This window comes from Nannospalax galili, unplaced genomic scaffold (assembly GCF_000622305.1).
Source record: "Nannospalax galili isolate Female #2095 unplaced genomic scaffold, S.galili_v1.0 scaffold310, whole genome shotgun sequence".
Lineage (NCBI taxonomy): Eukaryota > Metazoa > Chordata > Mammalia > Rodentia > Spalacidae > Nannospalax > Nannospalax galili.
Window position 1 is genome coordinate 247,687 of NW_008328488.1, and position 21,260 is coordinate 268,946.

At 48.9% G+C, this 21,260-nt stretch overlaps 1 protein-coding gene across 3 annotated transcripts; it reads right to left on the reverse strand.

Moving 5' to 3' along the window:
• Positions 1-951: 951 nt before the first annotated feature.
• Htatip2 (HIV-1 Tat interactive protein 2) lies at positions 952-21,154 on the reverse strand. 3 transcript variants are annotated; one of them, XM_008827256.3, is made up of 6 exons: positions 21,091-21,154; positions 19,961-20,156; positions 17,594-17,701; positions 4,555-4,692; positions 2,713-2,774; positions 952-1,592 (listed from the first exon to the last, which is right to left on the reverse strand). In XM_008827256.3, exons 2-6 carry the CDS (start codon positions 20,153-20,155, stop codon positions 1,367-1,369), a joined length of 729 nt encoding a protein of 242 aa, XP_008825478.1. In that variant the 5' UTR covers position 20,156; positions 21,091-21,154; the 3' UTR covers positions 952-1,366. The 3 variants fall into 3 exon arrangements, with proteins under 3 accessions (XP_008825478.1, XP_008825497.1, XP_008825470.1); XM_008827275.3 differs by lacking the exon at positions 21,091-21,154 and adding an exon at positions 20,920-20,961; XM_008827248.3 differs by lacking the exon at positions 21,091-21,154 and adding an exon at positions 20,637-20,781.
• Between the last annotated feature and the right edge of the window lie 106 nt (positions 21,155-21,260).

Here is a 21,260-nt window from a genome sequence, read left to right on the forward strand (position 1 = left end):
GTATTTCAGTTTTATTCATGTATGCTGTGCTAAAATTAACTGGAACCACCTGGAAACAGATGAACACAATACGATTGCAAAGTTGTTAAAAATAGGTTGGGAGGGGTGGAGCTGGAGAGATGGCTCAGTGGTTAAGAGCACTGGCTGCTCTTGCAGAGGTCCTGGGTTCAAATCCCAGCACCCACATGGCAGCTAACAACTGTCTATAACTCGAGTTCCAGGGGATCCGACGCCCTCGTCTGACCTCCGAGGGCACTGCACAACACAGGTGCACTTCCCTACCTGCACACAATACATTTACACACATAAAATAAGAATAAAATATTTTAAATATACATATGTATATAAGCTTTTATATATATATATATATAGATGATAGATAGATAGATAGATAGATAGATAGATGATAGATAGATAGATAAGCTATGGGGGGTTCTGGAGAGATGGACTGCAAGCTATGGGGTCAGGCTGACTAGAATCATGGCTCTGCCGTTTCCTAACTTTAGCTTTTCAGCTTTAGACCCTTGGGCAAAGTGCTTAACCATAGTGAACCTCAGTTTCTCCATCTGAAATATGAGAATAAAGATAAAATTTAGGGGTGGGAATATAGCTCAGTGTGGTAAAGTGTTTACCTAGCATATGTAAGATGCTAAGCTCAACTCCCAGCACCAAAACAAGTAAATTTAAAAGACAAAGAGTGAAAGCTGAGGACTAGGGCATAGCTTTGTAAGGATGGCTGGAGGGTGGGAGCCAAGAACACCTGCAGTGGAACTCTGCAGACACCTGATCAGTGTTAGCTGCGAGACGTCATCCCCCACGGGCCACCGCTGCAGCACTAACATGTCCCATTTTACAGTAATTGAAGCCGCACCCAGGACCTGCCCACTTATTTTCATCCCCCCATGAATTCACAGAGGCTCACTTTTATAACTCCATGTTTTACTCTAGCAGCCTGGTGTTCACATGTATCTTTTCAGCACGGTGTAACTCAGACATGAGTGTCAGCACTTAGGACAGCCCTCAGCCGCCCAGTATGTAAGGATTCCTCCTCCACTGCTGGAGTGCTTCCAAGCTGGCTTCAGACCAGTGGCGTTGGAACCGCAGTGGACTCAGAAACAAAAGAAAACCTCAGCTCTCTGCCCAGAACCTGGAAACTCCCGAAGGCTTGTAGCACAAACCTCTATCCTTCCCAAGCTCCCTGGTGACCCCCACGTACACCAGGCTCTGTACACTGGAGCAGAGCACCGTTGTTTCTTGGTGGAGCTGCGTGGCTGAGAAGTAGGATGCCAAGAAGGGCCACACACAGACTTTATAGATCTGGCCACAGGCACCGAGGTTCGCATGGACAAGCCCTCCTCCAGGACGGTCACAGTTTGGGCAGGGCACTGGCCTTCCCCAGGTGGAGGATGGCTTTGTTTTCCAGCAGCTCCATCTGCCCACTGCTGGGACTCACCATGTTATTCAGCATGGCTCTAACCACTGCCAGCACAGGCACAGAGTACCCACTGGCCCAAGACTCTGGCAGGGAGCCAAAGAATTTCCTAACCAGCCATTCCCCTGGGCGGGACTCTTGCCTGTCGCACAGTAGGACCCTGGGAGAAAAAGAAAAATGCCTTGAGACCTTATGGATTGTTTCAGACAATTCTGTCCCCTCAAAACATGTCCGCTGAAGAGCTAACCTTTGGTGACCGCATTTGGAGATGGGCCTTTGCTGAAATAGAGTTAAAAGAGGTCTTAAGGGTGCAGGGCCAACCCCAAAGGACTGCCTTCCTTCTAAGAAGGAAGGAGGGCTGGAAGATGGCTCAGCAGGTAAGAGCACATGCCGAGTTTGGTTCCCAGCACCCACATGGCGGCTAAGAACCATTCATAACTCCAGTTCTTCTAGGGGCTCCAACGCCCTCTTCTGACCTCTGCCAGCATTGCAGGACATGGGTACACTTACATGCATGCAGGCAATATACTCAAACACATAAAATAAAATTAAAAGTAATTTTTAAAAAGGAGAAAGGAGGGCTGGAGATCTGGCTCAGAGGTTAAGACACTGGTTGTTCTTGCAGAAGACCAGGGTTCAAATCCCAGCACCCACATGGCAGCTAACAACTGCTGGTAACTCCAGTTCCAGGGGATCCGACAGCCTCTTCTGTCCTCTGTGGGCACTGCATGACATGGGCGCACTTACCTACATGCAGGCAATACACACATACACATAAAATAAAAATAATAAATATTTTTTAAAAAAGGAGAAAGAGATATTTCTTTTTGCACACTGGCATAAGAAATGCCATATTAGACCATGGTGGAAAGGTGGCAGGGCCAGCAAGAAGTGGGGATCTCAGCAGACATCAACCCCAATGACACTGCCCTCTCAGAATTCCAACATCCAAGCTGTGAGAAAATCAGTTTCTGTGGATTTGGCCACCCAGGCTGTGGTATTTTGTTACCTAAGTCAGTTCACCATGGTGAGTATAAAGTTTGACTTGGTGCATGAAGAGAATTGTTAAAAAGGCAGAAGAATAAATGAGGTCATTAAATTAAAAATGGAAGGGGAAAAAAAGAAAAAGAAAAACATAGCAACTACTACCAGAAAGTTCCATATGATTCTGAAGCTGCCCTTCAGAGAAGCAGTGCACCAGTGTCCAACCTTGTTCATAGGCACATTGGCTGTCAGTCCCCCCCTCCCCCATGTCAGGCCACTCCCCACAGCATGCTTACCCCGGCCGAAACACAGAATAGCGATCAAACTTTAACTCTTCAACCTTGGCTTCCACTTCTCCCTGTTAAGGAAAAAAAAGAGAAAAAAAAAAATCAGTGCCTAATCAAGACCAGTGTTCTCAGATAAGCTTAAGAGAATAACTCAGGCTTGAAAAGCTATATCATGATGCAGATATGCCAACAGAGCCCGAGTCCAAGCATCTGGAAGTGAAGGAAGAGGTCATTTAATCCCGCCATGTATCCCGGTTAAGAACGGTCTGCTGTTGGTTGAGGTACAGAGAATAAATGTCCACAGAGTGCTCAGTCACAAATGGGACATCTATATCGCTGCCTCCCCCGACCAAGGCTTAGGGACCGTTGTAGAACAGGGGCCAGAAAGATAGTAAGAGCCAGAGGGTAAGGGCGACTGGACCAAAACTGTTGTGGACATGGAGACGGCTGCACTCATGAGCTCACAGCAGCTGTGGCTGCCTGCACAAGACCTGCAGGAGATCAAGCCAGTCAACATTCTAACATGGAAGGGGAGGGGTTCATGAGCCCCCATCCCTAACGGGACAGTTGATGGTTTCTTGGGGAGGAGTGTCAGTTTTCTTTAAAGGTGTGGCCCCTGGTAGTGACCACGTTCCAGGGGCCCTCCCCTCATTTATTAAAATCAAAATAGACCCAAGAGGGTAAATGATGGATTAATTCACCCTTCAAAGCATCCCCACCTCCGTCCTGGACCAACACTACAGGCCGCAGTCACCTGTCCAGCATATGGGCAGATACAGCAGGTCAGAAAACCACAGTGGGCTAGACATGACCCTCTGTGTCACTCACTTCTAAGCACCAACCCTGCAGCTACCCAAACCTCTAGAAACAGGGAGATTACAAACAGATGGTGCTTTAAATTTATGAAACCATGAATTTTCACACCAGGCACCTCTGTAAACAGAGGCCAGGAGCACTCAAGTGTCACAGCTTTTCCAGGTCCACTTAGTAAAGAGACGAAGGCAATGAAGGGGCTCAGCACAGGTAAAGAACAGAGACCTCAGGTGTCAGCCTGCAGTTAAGGCATCAAGGGTCTCCAAGTGTCTCAACAGTCATGACGCAGAGCTGGTGACTGGCATTTACAACGCATCCATTTCATTGCTAGTCGAGGACTTTTAGCAAGTGGATCTGACCCACGTGAGGACTTCTGGACAAGTCTCTGGCTAATAAGATGCTGCTCCCCTCCTGCTGGAAGCCAGTGGCGCATCTGTGAAGCTGCAGACCCAAAACGTCTGCAGCTTCCTAACCTCTGAGGTGCTGCTGCTTAAGGGCACAGGACTGCATCAGAGGCACAGCACGGAGCCAGACCTGTCCTGCAGCACCAGCTGCTTCAAGGTTAGGAGATGGAGATTTCACATTAAAACAAGTTAGGGACATCACGTGTTGTACTGCCCAGAGCAAAATGTGTACGATTTGGGTTGTTTTTTTTTTCAATAAAGCAAGACTTTTAAGAAAGTCTAGCTGGTAATTGGCAAACTGCTGTAGGCTAACTGCCTCAGAGGTTTCAGAGGTATGAAAGCTCTGTCCTCTTGCCCAGTAGGGAAGCTGAAGGAAAGGCTCCTCCAGGCCCGAGAGGCACTGAGGGGACAGAAGGCTGGCCGCTGCTCACCCATGCACTTCACTAAATAATAGGGAAGACACTGGGAGCAAGCTTTAAATCACTCCACTTCCTACGTCTGTTCCTCCAAACACTGTCCCTGTCACTTTGAAAAGTGCATAATATAATGTATTTAAATGCTTCTTTAAACATTATATTAGATTACTTAGTATTGCCGATTACCCAAAGTCCATGAAAGACAGAAGCAAACAAACCTTCACTTGTAGGTACAAAAAGCTGCTGGACTTATCAGCCCCCTTGGAGGACAGCAGGTTGAAGTGTTTGCACCCTCCGGCTTTGGCCAGTTCTGCAGACTTCAGCACATAATCTCGGTCGACACGGACAAATCCTTCCTGCAGAGGGGAAAGGGATGGGAGCTGTGTCCAAATGTTGGGAGCTCATTTTAAAGAACTGCCTGGCTTGGGAGACCTGAAGTGAATGAGCATCTAAATAAAATGCACACACGATCTGGGTTCAGACCCCGAGAAGGCCTCCGGGTACCATCCTCTAGACACACAGACCTGCAGGGCTGAGAAGGCCTCCGGGTACCATCCTCTAGACACACAGACCTGCAGGGCTGAGAAGGCCTCCGGGTACCATCCTCTAGACACACAGACCTGCAGGGCTGAGAAGGCCTCCGGGTACCATCCTCTAGACACACAGACCTGCAGGGCTGAGAGATACTGGAATTCCAGGGACAGTGACATCAAAACAGACACCAAGCAAATCCACCAGGAGCAAAGAAACGGTAAGGTCAGGCCAGAAAACTTGCTTTCAGTCACGCATTTTTCTCTTCTTTTTTCATATTTTATTTATTTTAGTTCTGGGAATTGAGCTCCGGGCCTCATGAATGACAGGCAGGTGCTCTAGCATGCAGCCACATCCCCAGGCCGTTTATCTGTCCTTCAGTGACTTTCAGCCTTACAACTGTTTTCTCTTTTTTTCCGTGTCAACTCTACCATGCTGGGGGTCTCAACGGGTAACAAAGGAAAACACGGAGTTCTCCCATGGCGTGGCAAGGCCTTGCCCCGGAGTTTAGTCTAGTGAGGACAGTGTCTGAGCTTTCCCTAAAGATTTATTTCTAAGTAATGTACATATGTGTGTGCCTGTGCGTGTGAACACTGCACTGAGCGCAGATACCGCAGAAGTGACAGGCATCAGGCTGCCCCTAGAGCCGGAGTTGGTGGAGTTACAGGCAGATGTGAGCTGCTTGACATTGAGTGCTGGGCACCAAACTTGGGTCCTCTGTAAGAGCTCCATGTGTCCTTAACCACTGATCCATCTCTGCAGACCCTGGGGGGTTTTGGTTTGTTTGGGGTTTTTTGGGTTTTTTTGACAGAATCTCATTTTGTAGCCCTGGCTGGCCTGGAACTCACCATGTAGCCCAGACTGACCTCAGACTCACAGAGATTCATCTGTCTCTGCCTCCCACGTGCTCGGATTAAAGGTGTGGACCACCACAGTTCCCGAGTTTGACAGCTGTGTCCTCCAAATCACAATGTTCCCTCCAGGGGGAGAAATGGGGCTGGGTCATGAGATTCAGAAGGTTAGCAAACTTCAAGTCTGGGAAAACTGAAACTTGCAAGATTCCAGAGGGCTTCTCCTGTTGGGGACCCCTGTTGTGTAAAGTAGCAGTCTCTCCATGTCCGGATAGCCCATGGGCTCGGCTTCATATGCAGAGACTCCTTTTATCAGCAGGGTGCCTTCCCAGCATCTTCCTGACTCATCTTTTGAAGTAGCCATGGCCTCCGGCTCTGGAAACTGCCAGCTTTTCCTGTGTGATTTTCAGACAGTCTGGCAGCCTGGCAGGAGCCCACCTCTACATGTAAATAGGGTATCCCACAAAGTACCTATCAGCTAAGGTTTTTACTACCACCCCCATAGTATAAAATATCCTGGAGATCCCTGCGCCCCCATATTCTCTCTAGCTTTTAGAAGTAGGCAACAGTGGGGAGGATATTCCCCCACCTGTCAGGCCATCGCAAGCTGTGCACAGCGCGGAAGGACCGCAGCTTCATGAGTCAGCACCCTCGGGGGTGGGCGGTGGGGGGCTTCCAGTGCTGCAGCACCTTCTGAGTCATCCCTGCCCCTGTAAGTCAACCCACACTCCCGACCCTGTAAGTGACCCCTCGCCACACTCCTGTTAGTAACTCCAATAAACTTTCATTGGTTCACCACGGTGGACTTTGATGTAATTGTTACTTTGGTCTGTCGTGGGTGGGTTCCCTTTCTGGGGCAAGCAAATCGTGTGTGTGTGTATCTGTGTATGTGGTACGGTGTGTATGTATCTGTGTATGTAGTATGGTATGTGCGTGAAGTGTGTACTGTGTGTGTGTGTATCTGTGTATGTGGTACGGTGTGTATGTATCTGTGTATGTAGTATGGTATGTGCGTGAAGTGTGTACTGTGTGTGTGTGTCTCTGTGTGTGTGTGTTGCACTACCCTAGAAGCCTGTCATACAATAACATCTTAGCATCAGCACATGGCTGTGCTCCAAAAATATCTGAATGCATCAAAAAGGTAAATGCAGGGGGCTGGAGAGATGGCTCAGCAGTCAAGGGCACCGGCTGCTCTTGCAGAGGACCTGGGTTGGAGTCCCAGCACCCACATGGCAGCTAACAACTGTCTGTAACTCCAGTTCCAGGGATCTGATGCCCTCTTCTGACATCCACAGGCACTGTGTGACATGGGCGCACTTACATATATGCAGGCAATACACTCATAAAATTAAAAACAAATTTTTTTTTTTTTTTAAATGGAGCTGGGTGTGGTGGTGCACACCTTTGACAGGACAGCTCCTTGGGACACCTCCGGTTCTGGCTGCATCTCCAAACTTGAGACAACTCAGGAAAAGTGCAGTTTTCCACAGCAGAACATGCCAGGAAATGGGCTCTCAAGAGCGGGAGAAGTCCCAAACCCAAGAGCAGACTATCGCACAAAGGATTTTTTTATTGGAAGTTTGCTCTGCAGCAGTGACTGATTCTAAATGTTTAGATACGGCAATAGGTATTTTCCATAAACTGGTGGAAGGAAGCTTGGGCGCCAGGGTGGCACACGCCTTTAATCACAGCACTTGGGAGGCAGAGGCAGGAGGAGTTTGAGGCCAGCCTGGTCTACATAGCAAGTTCCAGGCCAGCTGGGGCTATGGGGAGCCCCCATCTCAAAAGACCAAAAAAAAAAAAAAAAAGAAGGAACCTTGGGGAAATACCACTTGCGACCCCCTCATTATACAGATGGAAGCAAGGTGCAGTAGCCTGGTGAGCTGGCTGGGGGTAGACAGCACTAAGCACAGCATAGGACGCAGGCTCTGAGTGAGGGTTTCCCTTGGAGCCATGCCCCCAACCCGGATTCCAGGCTCCCTCAGGCTGACTTGACCTACAGTTTCAATAGAAGCGTAGCCGCCTGTCAAAGAGTCGCACATCCTAATCCCTTGACCTGTGAATATCTTAGGTACAAAACAGAAGGGAATCCAGGTTACAGATGGCATGAAGGGTGCCCGTCATCAGACCTTAAATTTGGAGACTATTCTGGATCATCCAGGTGGGCGCTGGAAGAGGTAAGAGCTGTGAAATGTAGAAAGGGCTCGGACCCCAAACTGCTGGCCTTCAAGATGGAGGAAGGTGACCGCAAGCCAAGGAAAGCATGTGGCCTGTAGACACTGGAAAGGGAAGGGACTCTGGGAGGGACTGCGCCCTGTCAGCATCTTGACTTTATCGCAGTGACACCCACACCAAACTTCTAACTTCTGAGCACTTGGTTCACAGCTGGTGGCTCTGTATGGAGAGGTGGTGAAACTTTCAGGAGGTGGGGCTGAGCTACAGGAAGTGGGGGCCTGGGATGGGGCTTTAGCCACTTGCTTCCTGTCTTCCATCTCTGCCTCTTGTTCCAGATGTGAGGAGCTGAGGAGACTCGGGTGTATGTTCCTACCTCCAAGGAGATGTCTGCCACCGTGCGTTCCCCAGCATGGTGTGGGTCACCGACTTATCGTCCCAGACCATGAGCCCATGAGCCCATGAGCCCTTCCTTTCCTGGGTTGCTTTTGTATTCTGTCATAGCAAGTAACCAATGCCATAGGTCCTAAAAGGAGAAAGACCAGGAGAGGAAAGGAAGAGGTCCTAAGGAAGGGGGGAGGGAATGGAACACGTGGTACAAAAGCAGAAAGGGGGTACTGTTTGTGGGGAGGTGGGGGACCAGTAAGGGAAGAGTGAGTGAGCAGTGAATATGAAAAACGTACACTATGTATATCAACATGCCATCATAAAACCCCTCATTTTGTATGCTGACTTAAAATATCAATAAAAGGGTACTTCAGTATTCTTAAAAGTTGAAGAAGTGCTCTTAAGCCTAGTATTTTGAAACATTTGTTATTTTTCATTTTTGTGTATGAGTGTATGGCCTGCATGTGCGTAAGTGCACCTATGTTGTACAATGCCTGCGGAGGTCAGAAGAGGGCGTCGGATTCCCCTGGTTCTGGAGTTATGGACGGTTGTCATGTCAGCTGCCATGTGGGTTCTGGGAATCGAACCCAGGTCATCTGCAAGAGTAGCCAGTGCTCTTAACCGCAAAGCTATCTCTACAGTCCAGGCCTAGTATTTTAAAACTGAATTTTGTTTTGACTTCTCACTGACATCTATAACAAACGGCCTTGTATTTAGTATTTTAAAACCATGTGCGCGTTTACTATCGTATAGCTCTATAGTCCTGTGGAGGGCACGCACATCAAACCATGACACATACTGCAATGGAAAACATCTGCTAAACTTAGAGCTTGTGGAATTTTCCTGTCAGACATCCTCTGCAACCAGCTCCCAGATCGAAACACAGAGTATCCCAGTTACGGTGCGAGCCTTCCTCACCCTCCTCTCTCTTCTGTCACAAGTACATGTTTAACTCTCTCCACAACCTGCCAGACAATGCTATTTTTCTGTCCTACTTTAGGTAGTACAAACTCATCTCTTTACCCATGAATCAGCACTGCCTTCTTTGGTGTTGGATGCCTTTGACACTTGGACCCAAACAACTGACTTGCCAGGCTCACCTACATGCTGATCTGAATTCATGTTGCTGCTTTTCAGAATTAGTGTGGAAACAGCCAGGGGTTGGGGTGCATGCCTGTAACCGCAGCACTTGAGAAGCAGGGTGAGGAAGGTCACATCATGTCTGAGGCTAGCTTGGTTTCCCTAGTGAGTTCCAGGCCAGCCAGGGCAACATAGCAAGACCCTTTCTCAAAAACACAATAAATTGGGGCTGCAGAGATGGCTCCGTGGTTAAGAGCACATACTGCTCTTACCGAGGACAAGAGTTCAATTCCCAGCACCCACATCGGGTGACCCTCAGCTACCTGTAACTTAGCACCAGGGGATCAAAAGCTGTCTTCTAGCCTCTGCAAGCACCTGCATACACCCACATAGAGACACACATACATGTAATTTCTTAAAACATTCATTTATTTGTATGTGTGGAGGGGTGCAAACATGCATGTGCAGGTCAGAGGGAAACCTGTGGGGGTTTGTCCCCTCCTTCCACCACGTGGGTGCCAGGGATCAAACTCAGGTCATCAGGCTTGGCTGCAAGGGCCGCTGTTCACAGAGCCATCTCACCAGCCCCACAGGCACATTATTAAAAATAAATAAAATCTTTTTAAAATATGATAAGTAGGTCAAGCAAGGTAGAGCACACCTTTAACCCCAAAACTCGGGAGGCAGCGGTAGGTGGATCTCTATGAGGTCAAGGCCAGCCTGGTCTATATACCAAGTTCCAGGCCAGCTGGGGCTACAGGGAGACCCTGTCACCAAACGATAATAAGTAAATGTAAAGCAAAGCAGATTTAATACTTGCAATGCCATGACAGGAGCTTCAGGAGACAAAGCTGACGGCCCTTGGGGCCTTTTCTGTAAATTGAAATTTTAGATGTGCTGAAAGTATATGAAACCCCAAACCACACAGAGGAATCCTACTGAATTTCTCTTTCACTCTTACTTCTTCCCCTCGCTCCAACCAAAACCAGTTCTAGTAGCTGGTGTGTTTCTCACAGTACAATGCATAGCTGGCTGGTGACATAAATTCTCCTTCTGTGTTAGCACAAGTGCTGGGCTTAGCACAGCTATCTGTCAGAATGCTGTCTCTTTCAGCAGCTTCTTTAAAAATAAGGGAGACTCAGCCAATCAGGAGCCTCTAGACCGACGCTGTCTCTCTAGCTTAATCCAGAGCCAGGAGAGGGATAATTTGATTAAACTGAAACCCTAATTTATTTGGCTTTAGTCCTGGATCAACTTCTCCTTAATAGAGTGCTGTCGCCCCAATTGTTTGATGAAAATTAAAGTGACATAAATACCATGGGACTCTTTCATTCTGATCAGTCATCGAAGGCACATCAACCCCCCCAGGCTTCAGACTCCAACGTCCTTCCTTTCACCAACCCAGCCAGCAACTGACAACGGCTCCTTGAAGGCCCAGCACCCACGCCGCCCTGAGGACCCCCCGCTCTTGGCCCATCATCCCCACTCAATGGGCCCTGGTGACAAGGTGCCCATACCTCCCTCTGGGGCTGTTCTCTAGACAAAGCTAAATATTGTTTTTATGAGCAATCAATGGGTGTTAATCCAAAGCGACTTCACAAATCCTCTGCCCACTCAAGCTGATTATAAATACGCATTTTTCCAAGCTCACTAAATTTTAAATTTTCCTTCCTTCACTCTGACGGCGTGGCCTTTTAGATGCTGAATGAAACTCAAAAGCAAAAGGGTCAATGGCTTTCAAGGACTTAGAAATCAAACTGAAGCGGGAGTTCTGGGGGCTGGCTGAGTCACCAGTACACACCAGGTTGGAGTTTTTCTGTTGTTTGGGGCATGAAGAAGACTCTACAGATGGAGGACCTGCCTTTAAGATATGACTCTCTCTTGCTTTCCAACAACATAAATGAAAAAACAGTAGAAAAGTACAAAAGTAAGTTGCAGAAACTACTCCACACCCCAGAGACAGCTTTTCTGAAAAACTATAGTTTGCCTAACCAAGAGACAAGTCGGGCCGTTTATCTCAGAGTGTTAAGTCCGTGATGCTAGTGAGTCTTTACAGTTGCACAGCACACATGACCTTCTCTGAGCTGGGAATGGGAGTTCCTTTCTAGAAGAAAAGGAGTTATGTTCCCAGTGTAAGTTCCTTTCCAGGACCTGCTGCAAAGCATGTACACACTCAGCAGAGATGTGCTCATGGCTCCAAAACTAGCAGACAACCTCCCAGCTTCTCTTGAGTCTTAAATTCTAGACCTAGAGAATAGATGTCTAGTCTGTTTACCGATGCCTGAAAACTAATCAACAATACTAAAACACTTTGCCTCCAGAACAATGCATGTTGCTAAGGCATCTCAGTGCTCGTAGGACCAGAGAGTATTTGGCACAAACAAAGGTCCTGGGGTCCTTGCTGAGAAGGACCTAGCTCTGAGTGAACGGTCCCAGCCCAGCTCCTTCTCCTTCCCCTTCCCCTTTTCAATCCAACCATCAATCAGAGCAGAGAACATGCTGATGACACTGACAGCAAAGGGTATAACCTGAGACCCTGTGGGAGTCCTGGGGGTGGGGGCGGCACTTTCTACATGACCTACAGGAATGGGAGGAAGCTCTTGCTTAGAGAAAGTCTCGGGAAACACAAACCAAACAGCTACTAAGGATTCCTGAATTCATTTCAGTAATTCCTTTCTGCCTTGGAGTCAAGGAATCCTGCAGTAGGAAGGGGCTTCTGGATGCACATAAAGAGGGTACTCAATAGTACCCTACACTCAAGACTACACACCTACTGGGTTTGGGGTCCTTGATACCGCCAAGGACCTTGCCACTCCACAAGCCCCCTCCTGAACATCAAATAAATCAATGAATATCAAAAGAGAGATGGGGTATTTCTTCCTGTAAAGTAACAGATAACAAATATTGTCAGCGGTGCAGGCCTCTGCCACACCTATATGGCTCTGTCATGATAGTAGAAACCTGGCCAAAAAAACCTCAACTGTGTTCTGATCATACTTTACTTGTGGATGCTAAAATTTGAACTTTTTAAAAGTTTATGTATGTTTTAATGTGTATGAGTGTTATGCCTGCATGTATGTAAGTGTACCTGTCTCATGCAGTGCCTGCAGAGGCGAGGGGAGGGTACTGGAGCCCCTGAAACTGGAGTTAGGATGGTTGTTAGCTGCCATGTGTGTGCTGGGAACTGAACCCAGGTCCTCTGCAGGATCAGCCAGGGCTCTTAATCACTGAGCCATCTCTCCAGCCCCCTAAAATTTGAACTTCTCGTACTTTCGTATGGCATAAATTTTTCAGCCACTTAAAATCATTTGTAGCTCACTGGACATACAGAAATTGGTAGTGAATGGTGCTCAACTTACAGACTGTACGTTAAAAACTTCTGGGTGAACAGAATATATTATTGGAATCAGAAGTCATGAGAATCTACGATACCTAATGAACACTGCAATGACTGCAGAATTTAATTACGTTTCCTTAATCACATTAACAATGTCATGTGTTAAATGGCATCTAAGAACCTGAGTGGCCAGAGCCCACTACTAGCCAGTGTGATACAGGAAGGTGCGATACAGGAGGGTGCGATACAGGAGGGTGCGATACAGGAGGGTGCGATACAGGAGGGTGTGATACAGGAGGGTGTGATACAGGAGGGTGCGATACAGGAGGGTGTTATACAGGAGGGTGTGATACAGGAGGGTGTCATACAGGAGGGTGTGATACAGGAGGGTGCGATACAGGAAGGAGACCACACAAACCCTTCTCGTACTGCACACGAAGGGAAACGCATCATTTTCACAGGTTTTGAGTTTTGCTCTTCAGTGAACATTTGGTTTCAAAGGGCATCTCAGTCTTCACTTGAACTAAGCTGCTTGCATAAAACAAGGTGAAGACCATTAGAACTATGGCGGATAGGAAGAGACTGTCCCAGTGCCTTCCAAGGCAAGTCCAGTGGGGAAGCAGGATTGATCTCCAAAGGAATTTATAGAAAAAAAGACTCCCGGCTTCCAATCTCAGAGATTCCCATGCAGCAGATCTGGATTAGGGCCATGCAAGGAAGACACTGCTCTGACTAGACAGCCAAGGCCCGAGTGTGGAAGGAAGCTTAGCATCTGAGCAGCTACTGCTGGAAGGAATGGTTTTCCAAACAGTGGAAGAAAGCTGACAGACTTGTTCTGGGCGTACATTCCAATGGAAATCTGAGTGGACTAACTTGAGGTGTGTGCTGGACAACTTCAGTTGTCAACTTGACAGACCTGGGACTAGGGCCCCTCAATTGGAGAACTTCTGCCACTGAATTGGCCTGTGGGCATGTCTGTGAGGCATTTTCTTGATTGTTAAGTGATGTGGGAGGGACCAGCCTACTGAGGGCGGTGCCACCCCTGGGTAGTGTAAGTCCTGGATTGTGTAAGAAAGCAGGCTGAGCCTGGGCCAGGGGAGCAAGCCAGTAAGCAGCATTCCTTTGTGGCCTGTGTTCCAGCTCCTGTCTCCAGGTTCCTTCCCTGAGTTCCTACCATAGCCTCCCTCAGTGATGAACTGTGACCCAGGAGATGGTTTTTGGTCAGAGTAGTTAATCACAACATAAAAAACAAACTAGGAGAAAGTACATCCTGTCAAAATCCTAACCCCTAGTAGCACAGCATGTAATCTTACTTGGAGAAAGGATTATTGTAGATATAAGTACTTATAATGAGGTTGTGCTGAGCAGACTGCCCTCTCCTCCAAAAGAAAGAGAAAATACTACAAGCATAGACATGCGCACAGGGACAACACCATGTACAAAGACCAACAAGAAGAAAGCCCAGATACAGACCCTTCTCTCACCAACACTTCCACCTTAGATGTCAAGTCTGCAAAGCTGTGAGGCCTCGAGTGCTGCTGATCAGGCCACTCAATGCAGCTTTATGGGGGGCCCTAGGAAACGATTCCACAAAGGGCCACAGGGGAACCAGCTGGCTCCTCGGGGGACCTCAGCCCTGAGACAGAAGCCCTGAATTTTCTCTCCTGAAAAGACTGCTAAGACAGAGGACCCAAGTTCGGTTCCCAGGACCCACTTGGCGGCTCTGTCGGCCTCTTCCAAGCCTTTGAGGAAACTTCACACATACCAGTAAAAATACTGGCCACTGAAACACTTGTACAAACAAAAATAAATCTTTTTTAAAGGTAATTTTTTTGTTTGAGACACGGTTTCATGTACTCCAGACTGGCCTCAAACTCATTATGTAGCTGAGGCTGGCCTTGCACGACTTGATCCTCCAGCCTCTACCTCCTCCACATTGGAGTTACAGGTGTGTATTACCATGCCCGGCTTCAAAAGGCCCTTCTGGACTGGGGAGATTGCTCAGTGCATACAAGCGCCTGCTGTGTGAGCCTGATGACCCGAGTTCCATCCTTAGAGCCCACATAAAAATCAAGTATGGTGCTTGTGCTGGATAGCTTTAGTGTCAACTTGACACGCCTGGGTTGAGGGAGCCTCAGTTGGGGAATTGCCTTCATTGGACTGGCCTGTGGCCGTGTCCATGGGGTACCTTCTTGATTGTTGAGTGCTGTGGGAGGTGCCACCCCTGGGCAGGTGGGCCTATGTTGCATAAGAAAGCAGGCTGAGCAGAGGCCAGGGAGCAAGCCAGTAAGCAGCATTCCTCCATGGCCTGTGCTCCAGCTCCTGCCTCCAGGTTCCTGCCCTGAGTTCCTACCTTGGGCTCCCTGATGAACTGTGACCTGGAAGATGTAAGCTGAATAAACCCTTTCCTCCCCAAGTTGGTATTGGTCAGAGTATTTTATCACACCAATGAAGAACAAACTAGGACAGCGGTCAAAAAGCTGTAATCCCAACATTCCTATGAGCAGATGAGAGGCGGAGGCAGGACAGCTCAGGGGTGGCGCACAGCTAGATTGGAGTACACAGCATAGCCTAGAGAGGTCCTGTCTTAACAAGGTGGGAGAAAATCAGCTCCTAAAGGTGGTGCTCTGACCTCCACGTGTGCACCCCAGCACAGGTGCACCTGCACTCCCACCTACATACATGCACATTAGTAACAATTTAATTAATGAATGAAGCTTTCTCTAGGTGCAGTGCCAGCTTACTTTCCATCAATATCCTCTTAGGCATTTAACTCCTGGCTCATTTCTGAGACTACTTAGCCGCTAAACTTTGCCCTAAGTACTCATTAATTACTTTCATCTTTCCAAATAGATTGTAAAGAAGAACAAAAGATACTGAGATGCTTAAGATATGGAGATCCACTTCCATTTAAAAAAAACTGTTTTCCTCTTATTCAAGCTACAGTTTGAATGTGAGCAGCTGTTTGCATTCTCCCTGGAACACCCTGTATTTACCTCAAGAAAATCAACTGCTCCATGCTTAATGCAGCCATTTACTTTGCCGAGTCATCATCAAGCCCAGGCTGGCACCTGAGAGCTGGCCTCAGCTACTAGGACAAAAGGGAAGAGTGGAACGCATCGGCAGGAATGTGACCATTCGAAGAGGAGAAAATGCAATTCTTAGGAAAGTGGAACTTCTCTGTAATCCAGAGCTCCAGGCTCAGGGCTCAAACCCCAGTGGTGACCCGGGGTGGATGCTCTGAACTACACAAGACACGGACATCCATCTCACTGAAAGCAGCTGAAGAAGCCAGAGAGATACAGTTGAGCTAACCCCTCGGCTGGTACAAACCTAGAATTCTGATCCATATCAAGCTCCCTCAATGACACAGATGCATGGGCCTGGTATATAAAAACTACAATAAGTCAGCGTGGTGGTCAATACTGTCAATGTGACAGGACCTGGAGTCACCCAGGAGACAAACCTCTAGGTACATTGGTTACTGGGTTCACCAAGGTGGGGAGACCCACCCTAAATGTGAGAGGCATGATTCCACGTGCTGGGTCCTAAGCTGAATACAAAGAGGAAAGTGAACTGGGCTCCAGTCTCTCTCTCTCTCTCTCTCTCTCTCTCTCTCTCTCTCTCTCTCTCTGACATGTGACTAGCTCACCTGCCTTCCCGGGCATGAAGGACTGCACCCTCGCATTGTGAACCAAAATAAGCGCTTCCTTCCTGAAGCTGCATTTGTGAGGCATTCTCTTAGCAATGAGGAAAGATCTAACAGAGTCATTACAGCAGAATCACAACCTACTCAATAGACAAGTTTGACTCCAGCAAGTAAATTCTGCCAGAGGGATAAACTACAGTCAGGGTCTAAATTAAATAAGATGTATTAATATTTGCCCAGGATCTATATTATAAACCATGAGTTTTAACTATGTAGTAAGCTCTAGTTTCTGGATAGGGGCTGACTCAATTTAGAACACCATCAAAAAGAAAATAAAATGTGTATTAAAGCCGTTTTGTGTCACTGAGGGCTGAGTCATCCCAAGCGTGACTCACTGCTGACTGCTGAGTCATCACAGGGGCTGAATGAATCGTGCTTCTGAGTTCTGATGGTCTACTTCCCACGTTTAAAGCTTGGCATGAAAACAGGTTGATAAAACATTTATTATGGAAGGAAAAAAAGCTTACTGTCACGGCATGAGCCAATTACTTTTACTGAAGACAGGACTCCTGGCTTCCCTTTGTCAGCTGTGATGACTACAACGTGTGGGCAGGATGATGTAAATATTTATGATGTAGCACGCAGGCCTCAACTCAGGGCTAACTCTGGAGGAAAGATGAACTTAACAGCAGTGTTCAAAGTATAATAAAGATGGGGCAGCAGATGGATTCTTAATAAAGAGCTTATCTACATTAATTAAGCCCAAAGAAAAAGAATAAGCAGGAAAAGAATCCTTGCGGCTGGAGAGAGGGCTCAGGGGTTAACAGCACTGGTTGCTCTTGCAGAGGACTTGATTTTGCCTCCCAGCACCCACATGGTGGCTATCAAGTTCCAGGGGACCTATCACTTCTGGCCTCTGTGGGAATTGCACACATGGGTACACTTACATACATGCAGACAAAACAATAATATATCTAAAAAAAAATAAGATTTTTAAATGTTAATAAAATAGAAGATTGCAAACTGCTCTTGCAGAAGACCTGAGTTTGGTTCCCAGAACCCATGTGAGGCAGCTCACAACTGCCAGTAACTGCAGCACCCGGCAAGGAGCCAACACCCTCTTTTGGACTCTGCAGGCACCTATACTCACACAGGCACACATCTGTACATAATTAGAAATAAAATATATTTTTTGATGAAGAAAGAAACCTCTGTTATCACTGGCCAGTAAACAGGGAAGAGGGCCTTACCGCTCCAGCTTTTCTTCTGGTGGTTCCCAGGCAACAGAATCCAACATCATGGCCTTGAAAGGCAGAAGCAAAGTCATCTAGCTTTTCAAAGTCCACCACCTCTTGATTCTAAACAAGGACAAACACAGTTTCAAGTGAGTTCATACTACTTTAAAGAGAGACAAAATGCTCCTCTAGATTTAAAGAATAAATCACAGATCGTTACTGAAGGGTCTAAATACTTAACATCCAACATGGCAAATTCACTTTATCCCACCAAAAGGCAATTACTCTGGAGTTGGGTGGAGAGCTCAGTGGCAGAATGCTTGCAAGGCACACATGGGGCCCTGGGATGGAGACTCAGCACTGGAAACAAATCTGAACTGAAAACCAACAATGCACATACATATCCAGGGTACATATAACTGGAGAAGGGGCAAACCTGATCTCGAAAGCTGGGTTTGTTTGTACCTTACCCAATGGAAAACAAAAGCCCGGTGTGTATTTTATCAGGAAGGAGACCATTAGGGTATAATGTGGAGACAGCAAATGGTAATTAGACTCTCAAAGAAGACCCATGTTCAAATTTCAGGCCTAGAACTCACTAGACATATAACTGTGGCCAAGAACCGACCAGATATATGCCTGTTTTGTTGGGCTGTAAAATGTGGGTGATGATCTTTCTTCAGTTCCTAAACTACCTTTATTAGAGTCAGCCAGAAGGACCCCGATAAAAAGGCAAATTCCTGGGCTATATTCCAACACCTGTGAATCGGCTCTGCCAATTCAACAGCCCCTTCACGGCATTTTCTGCTGTTGTGGTTTTGAGACAGGGTCTCTAGCCCAGGCTGCCCTTCTTTCTTCAGTTCCTAAACTACCTTTATTAGAGTCAGCCAGAAGGACTCCGATAAAAAGGCAAATTCCTGGGCTATAGTCCAACACCTGTGAATCGGCTCTGCCAATTCAACAGCCCCTTCACGCATTTTCTGCTGTTGTGGTTTTGAGACAGGGTCTCTAGCCCAGGCTGCCCTCAAACTCCCTATGTATCTGAGGATGACCTTGAACTTCTGAACCTCCTGCCTCCACCTCTCCAGTGCTTGGATTTCAGGTAGGCTCCACCATGCTCGGTTTATACGGTACTAGAAATTGAACCCGGAGCTTCACGTATGCTAGACAAGCTCTCTACCAACTGACCTAATCCCCAGCCCCATTCTTTTTTCCTCCATTATATTTCTAATCCACACTGAAACTGGCAACTCCCAGGCAAGCTGAGTGTCATGGTGCATGCCTCTGATGTCAGCCCTGGGGGAGCAGAGGCAAGATGTCTGAGGCCCATCAGTATCTAAGCTATAGGTTTGCCTCCAAACTTGAGGCACGTCATCATCCAGGAGTTCAAATGGAACCTTGGTTGTCTCACCACCACCAGCTCTTTCAGAAGAGTGTGTACTACTCTGAACAGAAAACAAAAACAAAACCACAAAATGCCTACTTAAAAGATGTGCCACCAGAGCTCTACTCAAAGCAGATTGCAATCCCCTGTTCCACATGCCAGGACTCTCTCCATGACTCATGAAACTGGACGGTGCACAAAGCCCAGCACCTCCTAAGCTGGGGCAGAAGTGTCTATTTTAAACAAGCAAGTTCTGATATTCGGGGCATTGGCAAAATGATCTGAGCAGGAGACCGTGAGAATCAAGAACATGTATTTGCAACTGTGTTCATCACGCAAACGCTTCGTTCCGTGTAACTCGTGGGACTACATTACGATCCCAGGAGCGCTCTGTCTTGTTTAATTTGCCGCCGTACACAGAGAGCTCCTGTTTCTGTGGAGATCAGAATCTCCATAAACTCCAGCTTCAATGCGCAGGAGGAATTACCAGATGGGAGTCTGGTGTTACCATTTGCTTACCTATGAAGGTGTAGCTAACAACAAAAGCAATATCCATTTAAAGACCCGGCCTGGGAAGTCAGGAAGGGTGAATTCTTGTATCAGAGGAGCTCCACCTGCTGCTGTCACAGACCTTTCCCACTGTGAAGCGATTTCTGATTCTCTACAGGAAGTGCATGTGCAGCCAAAATAAGCCCTAAGGTTGGGGAAAGCGCCCCTAGGAGCTGCAAGACAGTGCTCTTTTCTGACTGGCCTACCCTACCGCAACCTAGTCCCACTTCGCTGAGTTCTGGACACAGAGAAGGGCTTTGCCTGAGGTCACAGGACTAAGAGGGCGATCTCAAGCCAGGCACAACTCAAGGCTTGCTGGAGGGGCTCGTCCCCGTCAGTCATGGCCAAATTTTCATCATTTCTCCCTGTCTCCCACCGCCTGGCGGTGGTCAGCAGCGTTCAGACTTTGGGTATGGAACACTGTCACCTCACAAAGCTCGAATACCCACCACATTTTTATAAGCCTCCTCGTCAAAGGTGAGTTTCCTCCTGCCAATGAGCGTGACTTTGGAAAACAGGTTCTGTCCCAGGATTTCTTTTAGGAGCACTTTGCCGGTTTCCCCGCTGGCACCCAGAATAAAGACGGATTTATTCTGCATCTTGAAGTCTTCCAGAAGCTTCGGCAGGCCCTCCTTGTCCTCCATGCTGGGGAAACAACACCCAGGAGTACCACCTTCAGTGCTAAGGGACTGTCTTTACACTGGGGGACCAGGGTTGTGAACTGTAGAGAAGAGATCCCGGCTCTCCGCAGTCCCCGCCCGGGGTAGAGCTGAGTCACCGCAGGGCGGGGCGCACTGCACACACCCCTGCACCTGGCGCACTCGGCAGGGTGTGCCCGGTGCCCCACACCACGGGGGACTCTGCATGGTGTGCCCGGGGCCCCACACCACGGGGGACTCTGCATGGTGTGCCCGGGGCCCCACACCACGGGGGACTCTGCATGGTGTGCCCGGGGCCCCACACCACGGGGGACTCTGCATGGTGTGCCCGGGGCCCCACACCACGGGGGACTCGGCATGATGTGCCAGGTGCCCCACACCACGGGGGACTCTGCATGATGTGCCCGGGGCCCCACACCACCCGGACCACCGGGGCAGCACTGCAGGGCCCAGCTCGGTCCCCTACCTGGGGCCAGCCCCGGACCCCTCGTCCCCACGCTGCAGAAGGAGCAGCACCGCCACCAGCGCGGCTGCCAGTGCGCCCAGCGCCGCGGTCCCGGCAGCCATCGCTCCACCCGGCTTTCCGCAGCCTCCCCTGCCCGCCCACCCTGTTCCCAGCCGCCACCACGGGGGACTCGGCAGGGTGTGCCCGGGGCCCCACACCACGGGGGACTCTGCATGATGTGCCCGGGGCCCCACACCACCCGGACCACCGGGGCAGCACTGCAGGGCCCAGCTCGGTCCCCTACCTGGGGCCAGCCCCGGACCCCTCGTCCCCACGCTGCAGAAGGAGCAGCACCGCCACCAGCGCGGCTGCCAGTGCGCCCAGCGCCGCGGTCCCGGCAGCCATCGCTCCACCCGGCTTTCCGCAGCCTCCCCTGCCCGCCCACCCTGTTCCCAGCCGCCAAGAAGGCGCCTACCCGCCAGGTCTTCCGGGTGACTAGGCGTGAGCGTGGCCTCGCCCCGCCCCGCCAAGGGCCGGACCTGGGCGCTGGGACCCGCCCCTGCACGACAGCTGCTCCCAGGCCCGAGCTGCCCCAGGGCGGGAGCTGCACCCAGGGCCTCGGACGCCGGCCTGTGCATCACCCCC

Excerpts from the sequence above, each read along its gene's own strand:
- Htatip2 (XM_008827248.3), bottom strand. The coding sequence starts at position 20,737 with ATGGCTGCCGGGACCGCGGCGCTGGGCGCACTGGCAGCCGCGCTGGTG. Across the intron at positions 20,157-20,636 it reads GGGTCCGGGGCTGGCCCCAG|CATGGAGGACAAGGAGGGCC; the intron begins GTAGGGGACCGA and ends TTGTTTCCCCAG. Across the intron at positions 1,593-2,712 it reads TATTCTGTGTTTCGGCCGGG|GGTCCTACTGTGCGACAGGC; the intron begins GTAAGCATGCTG and ends TTTTTCTCCCAG.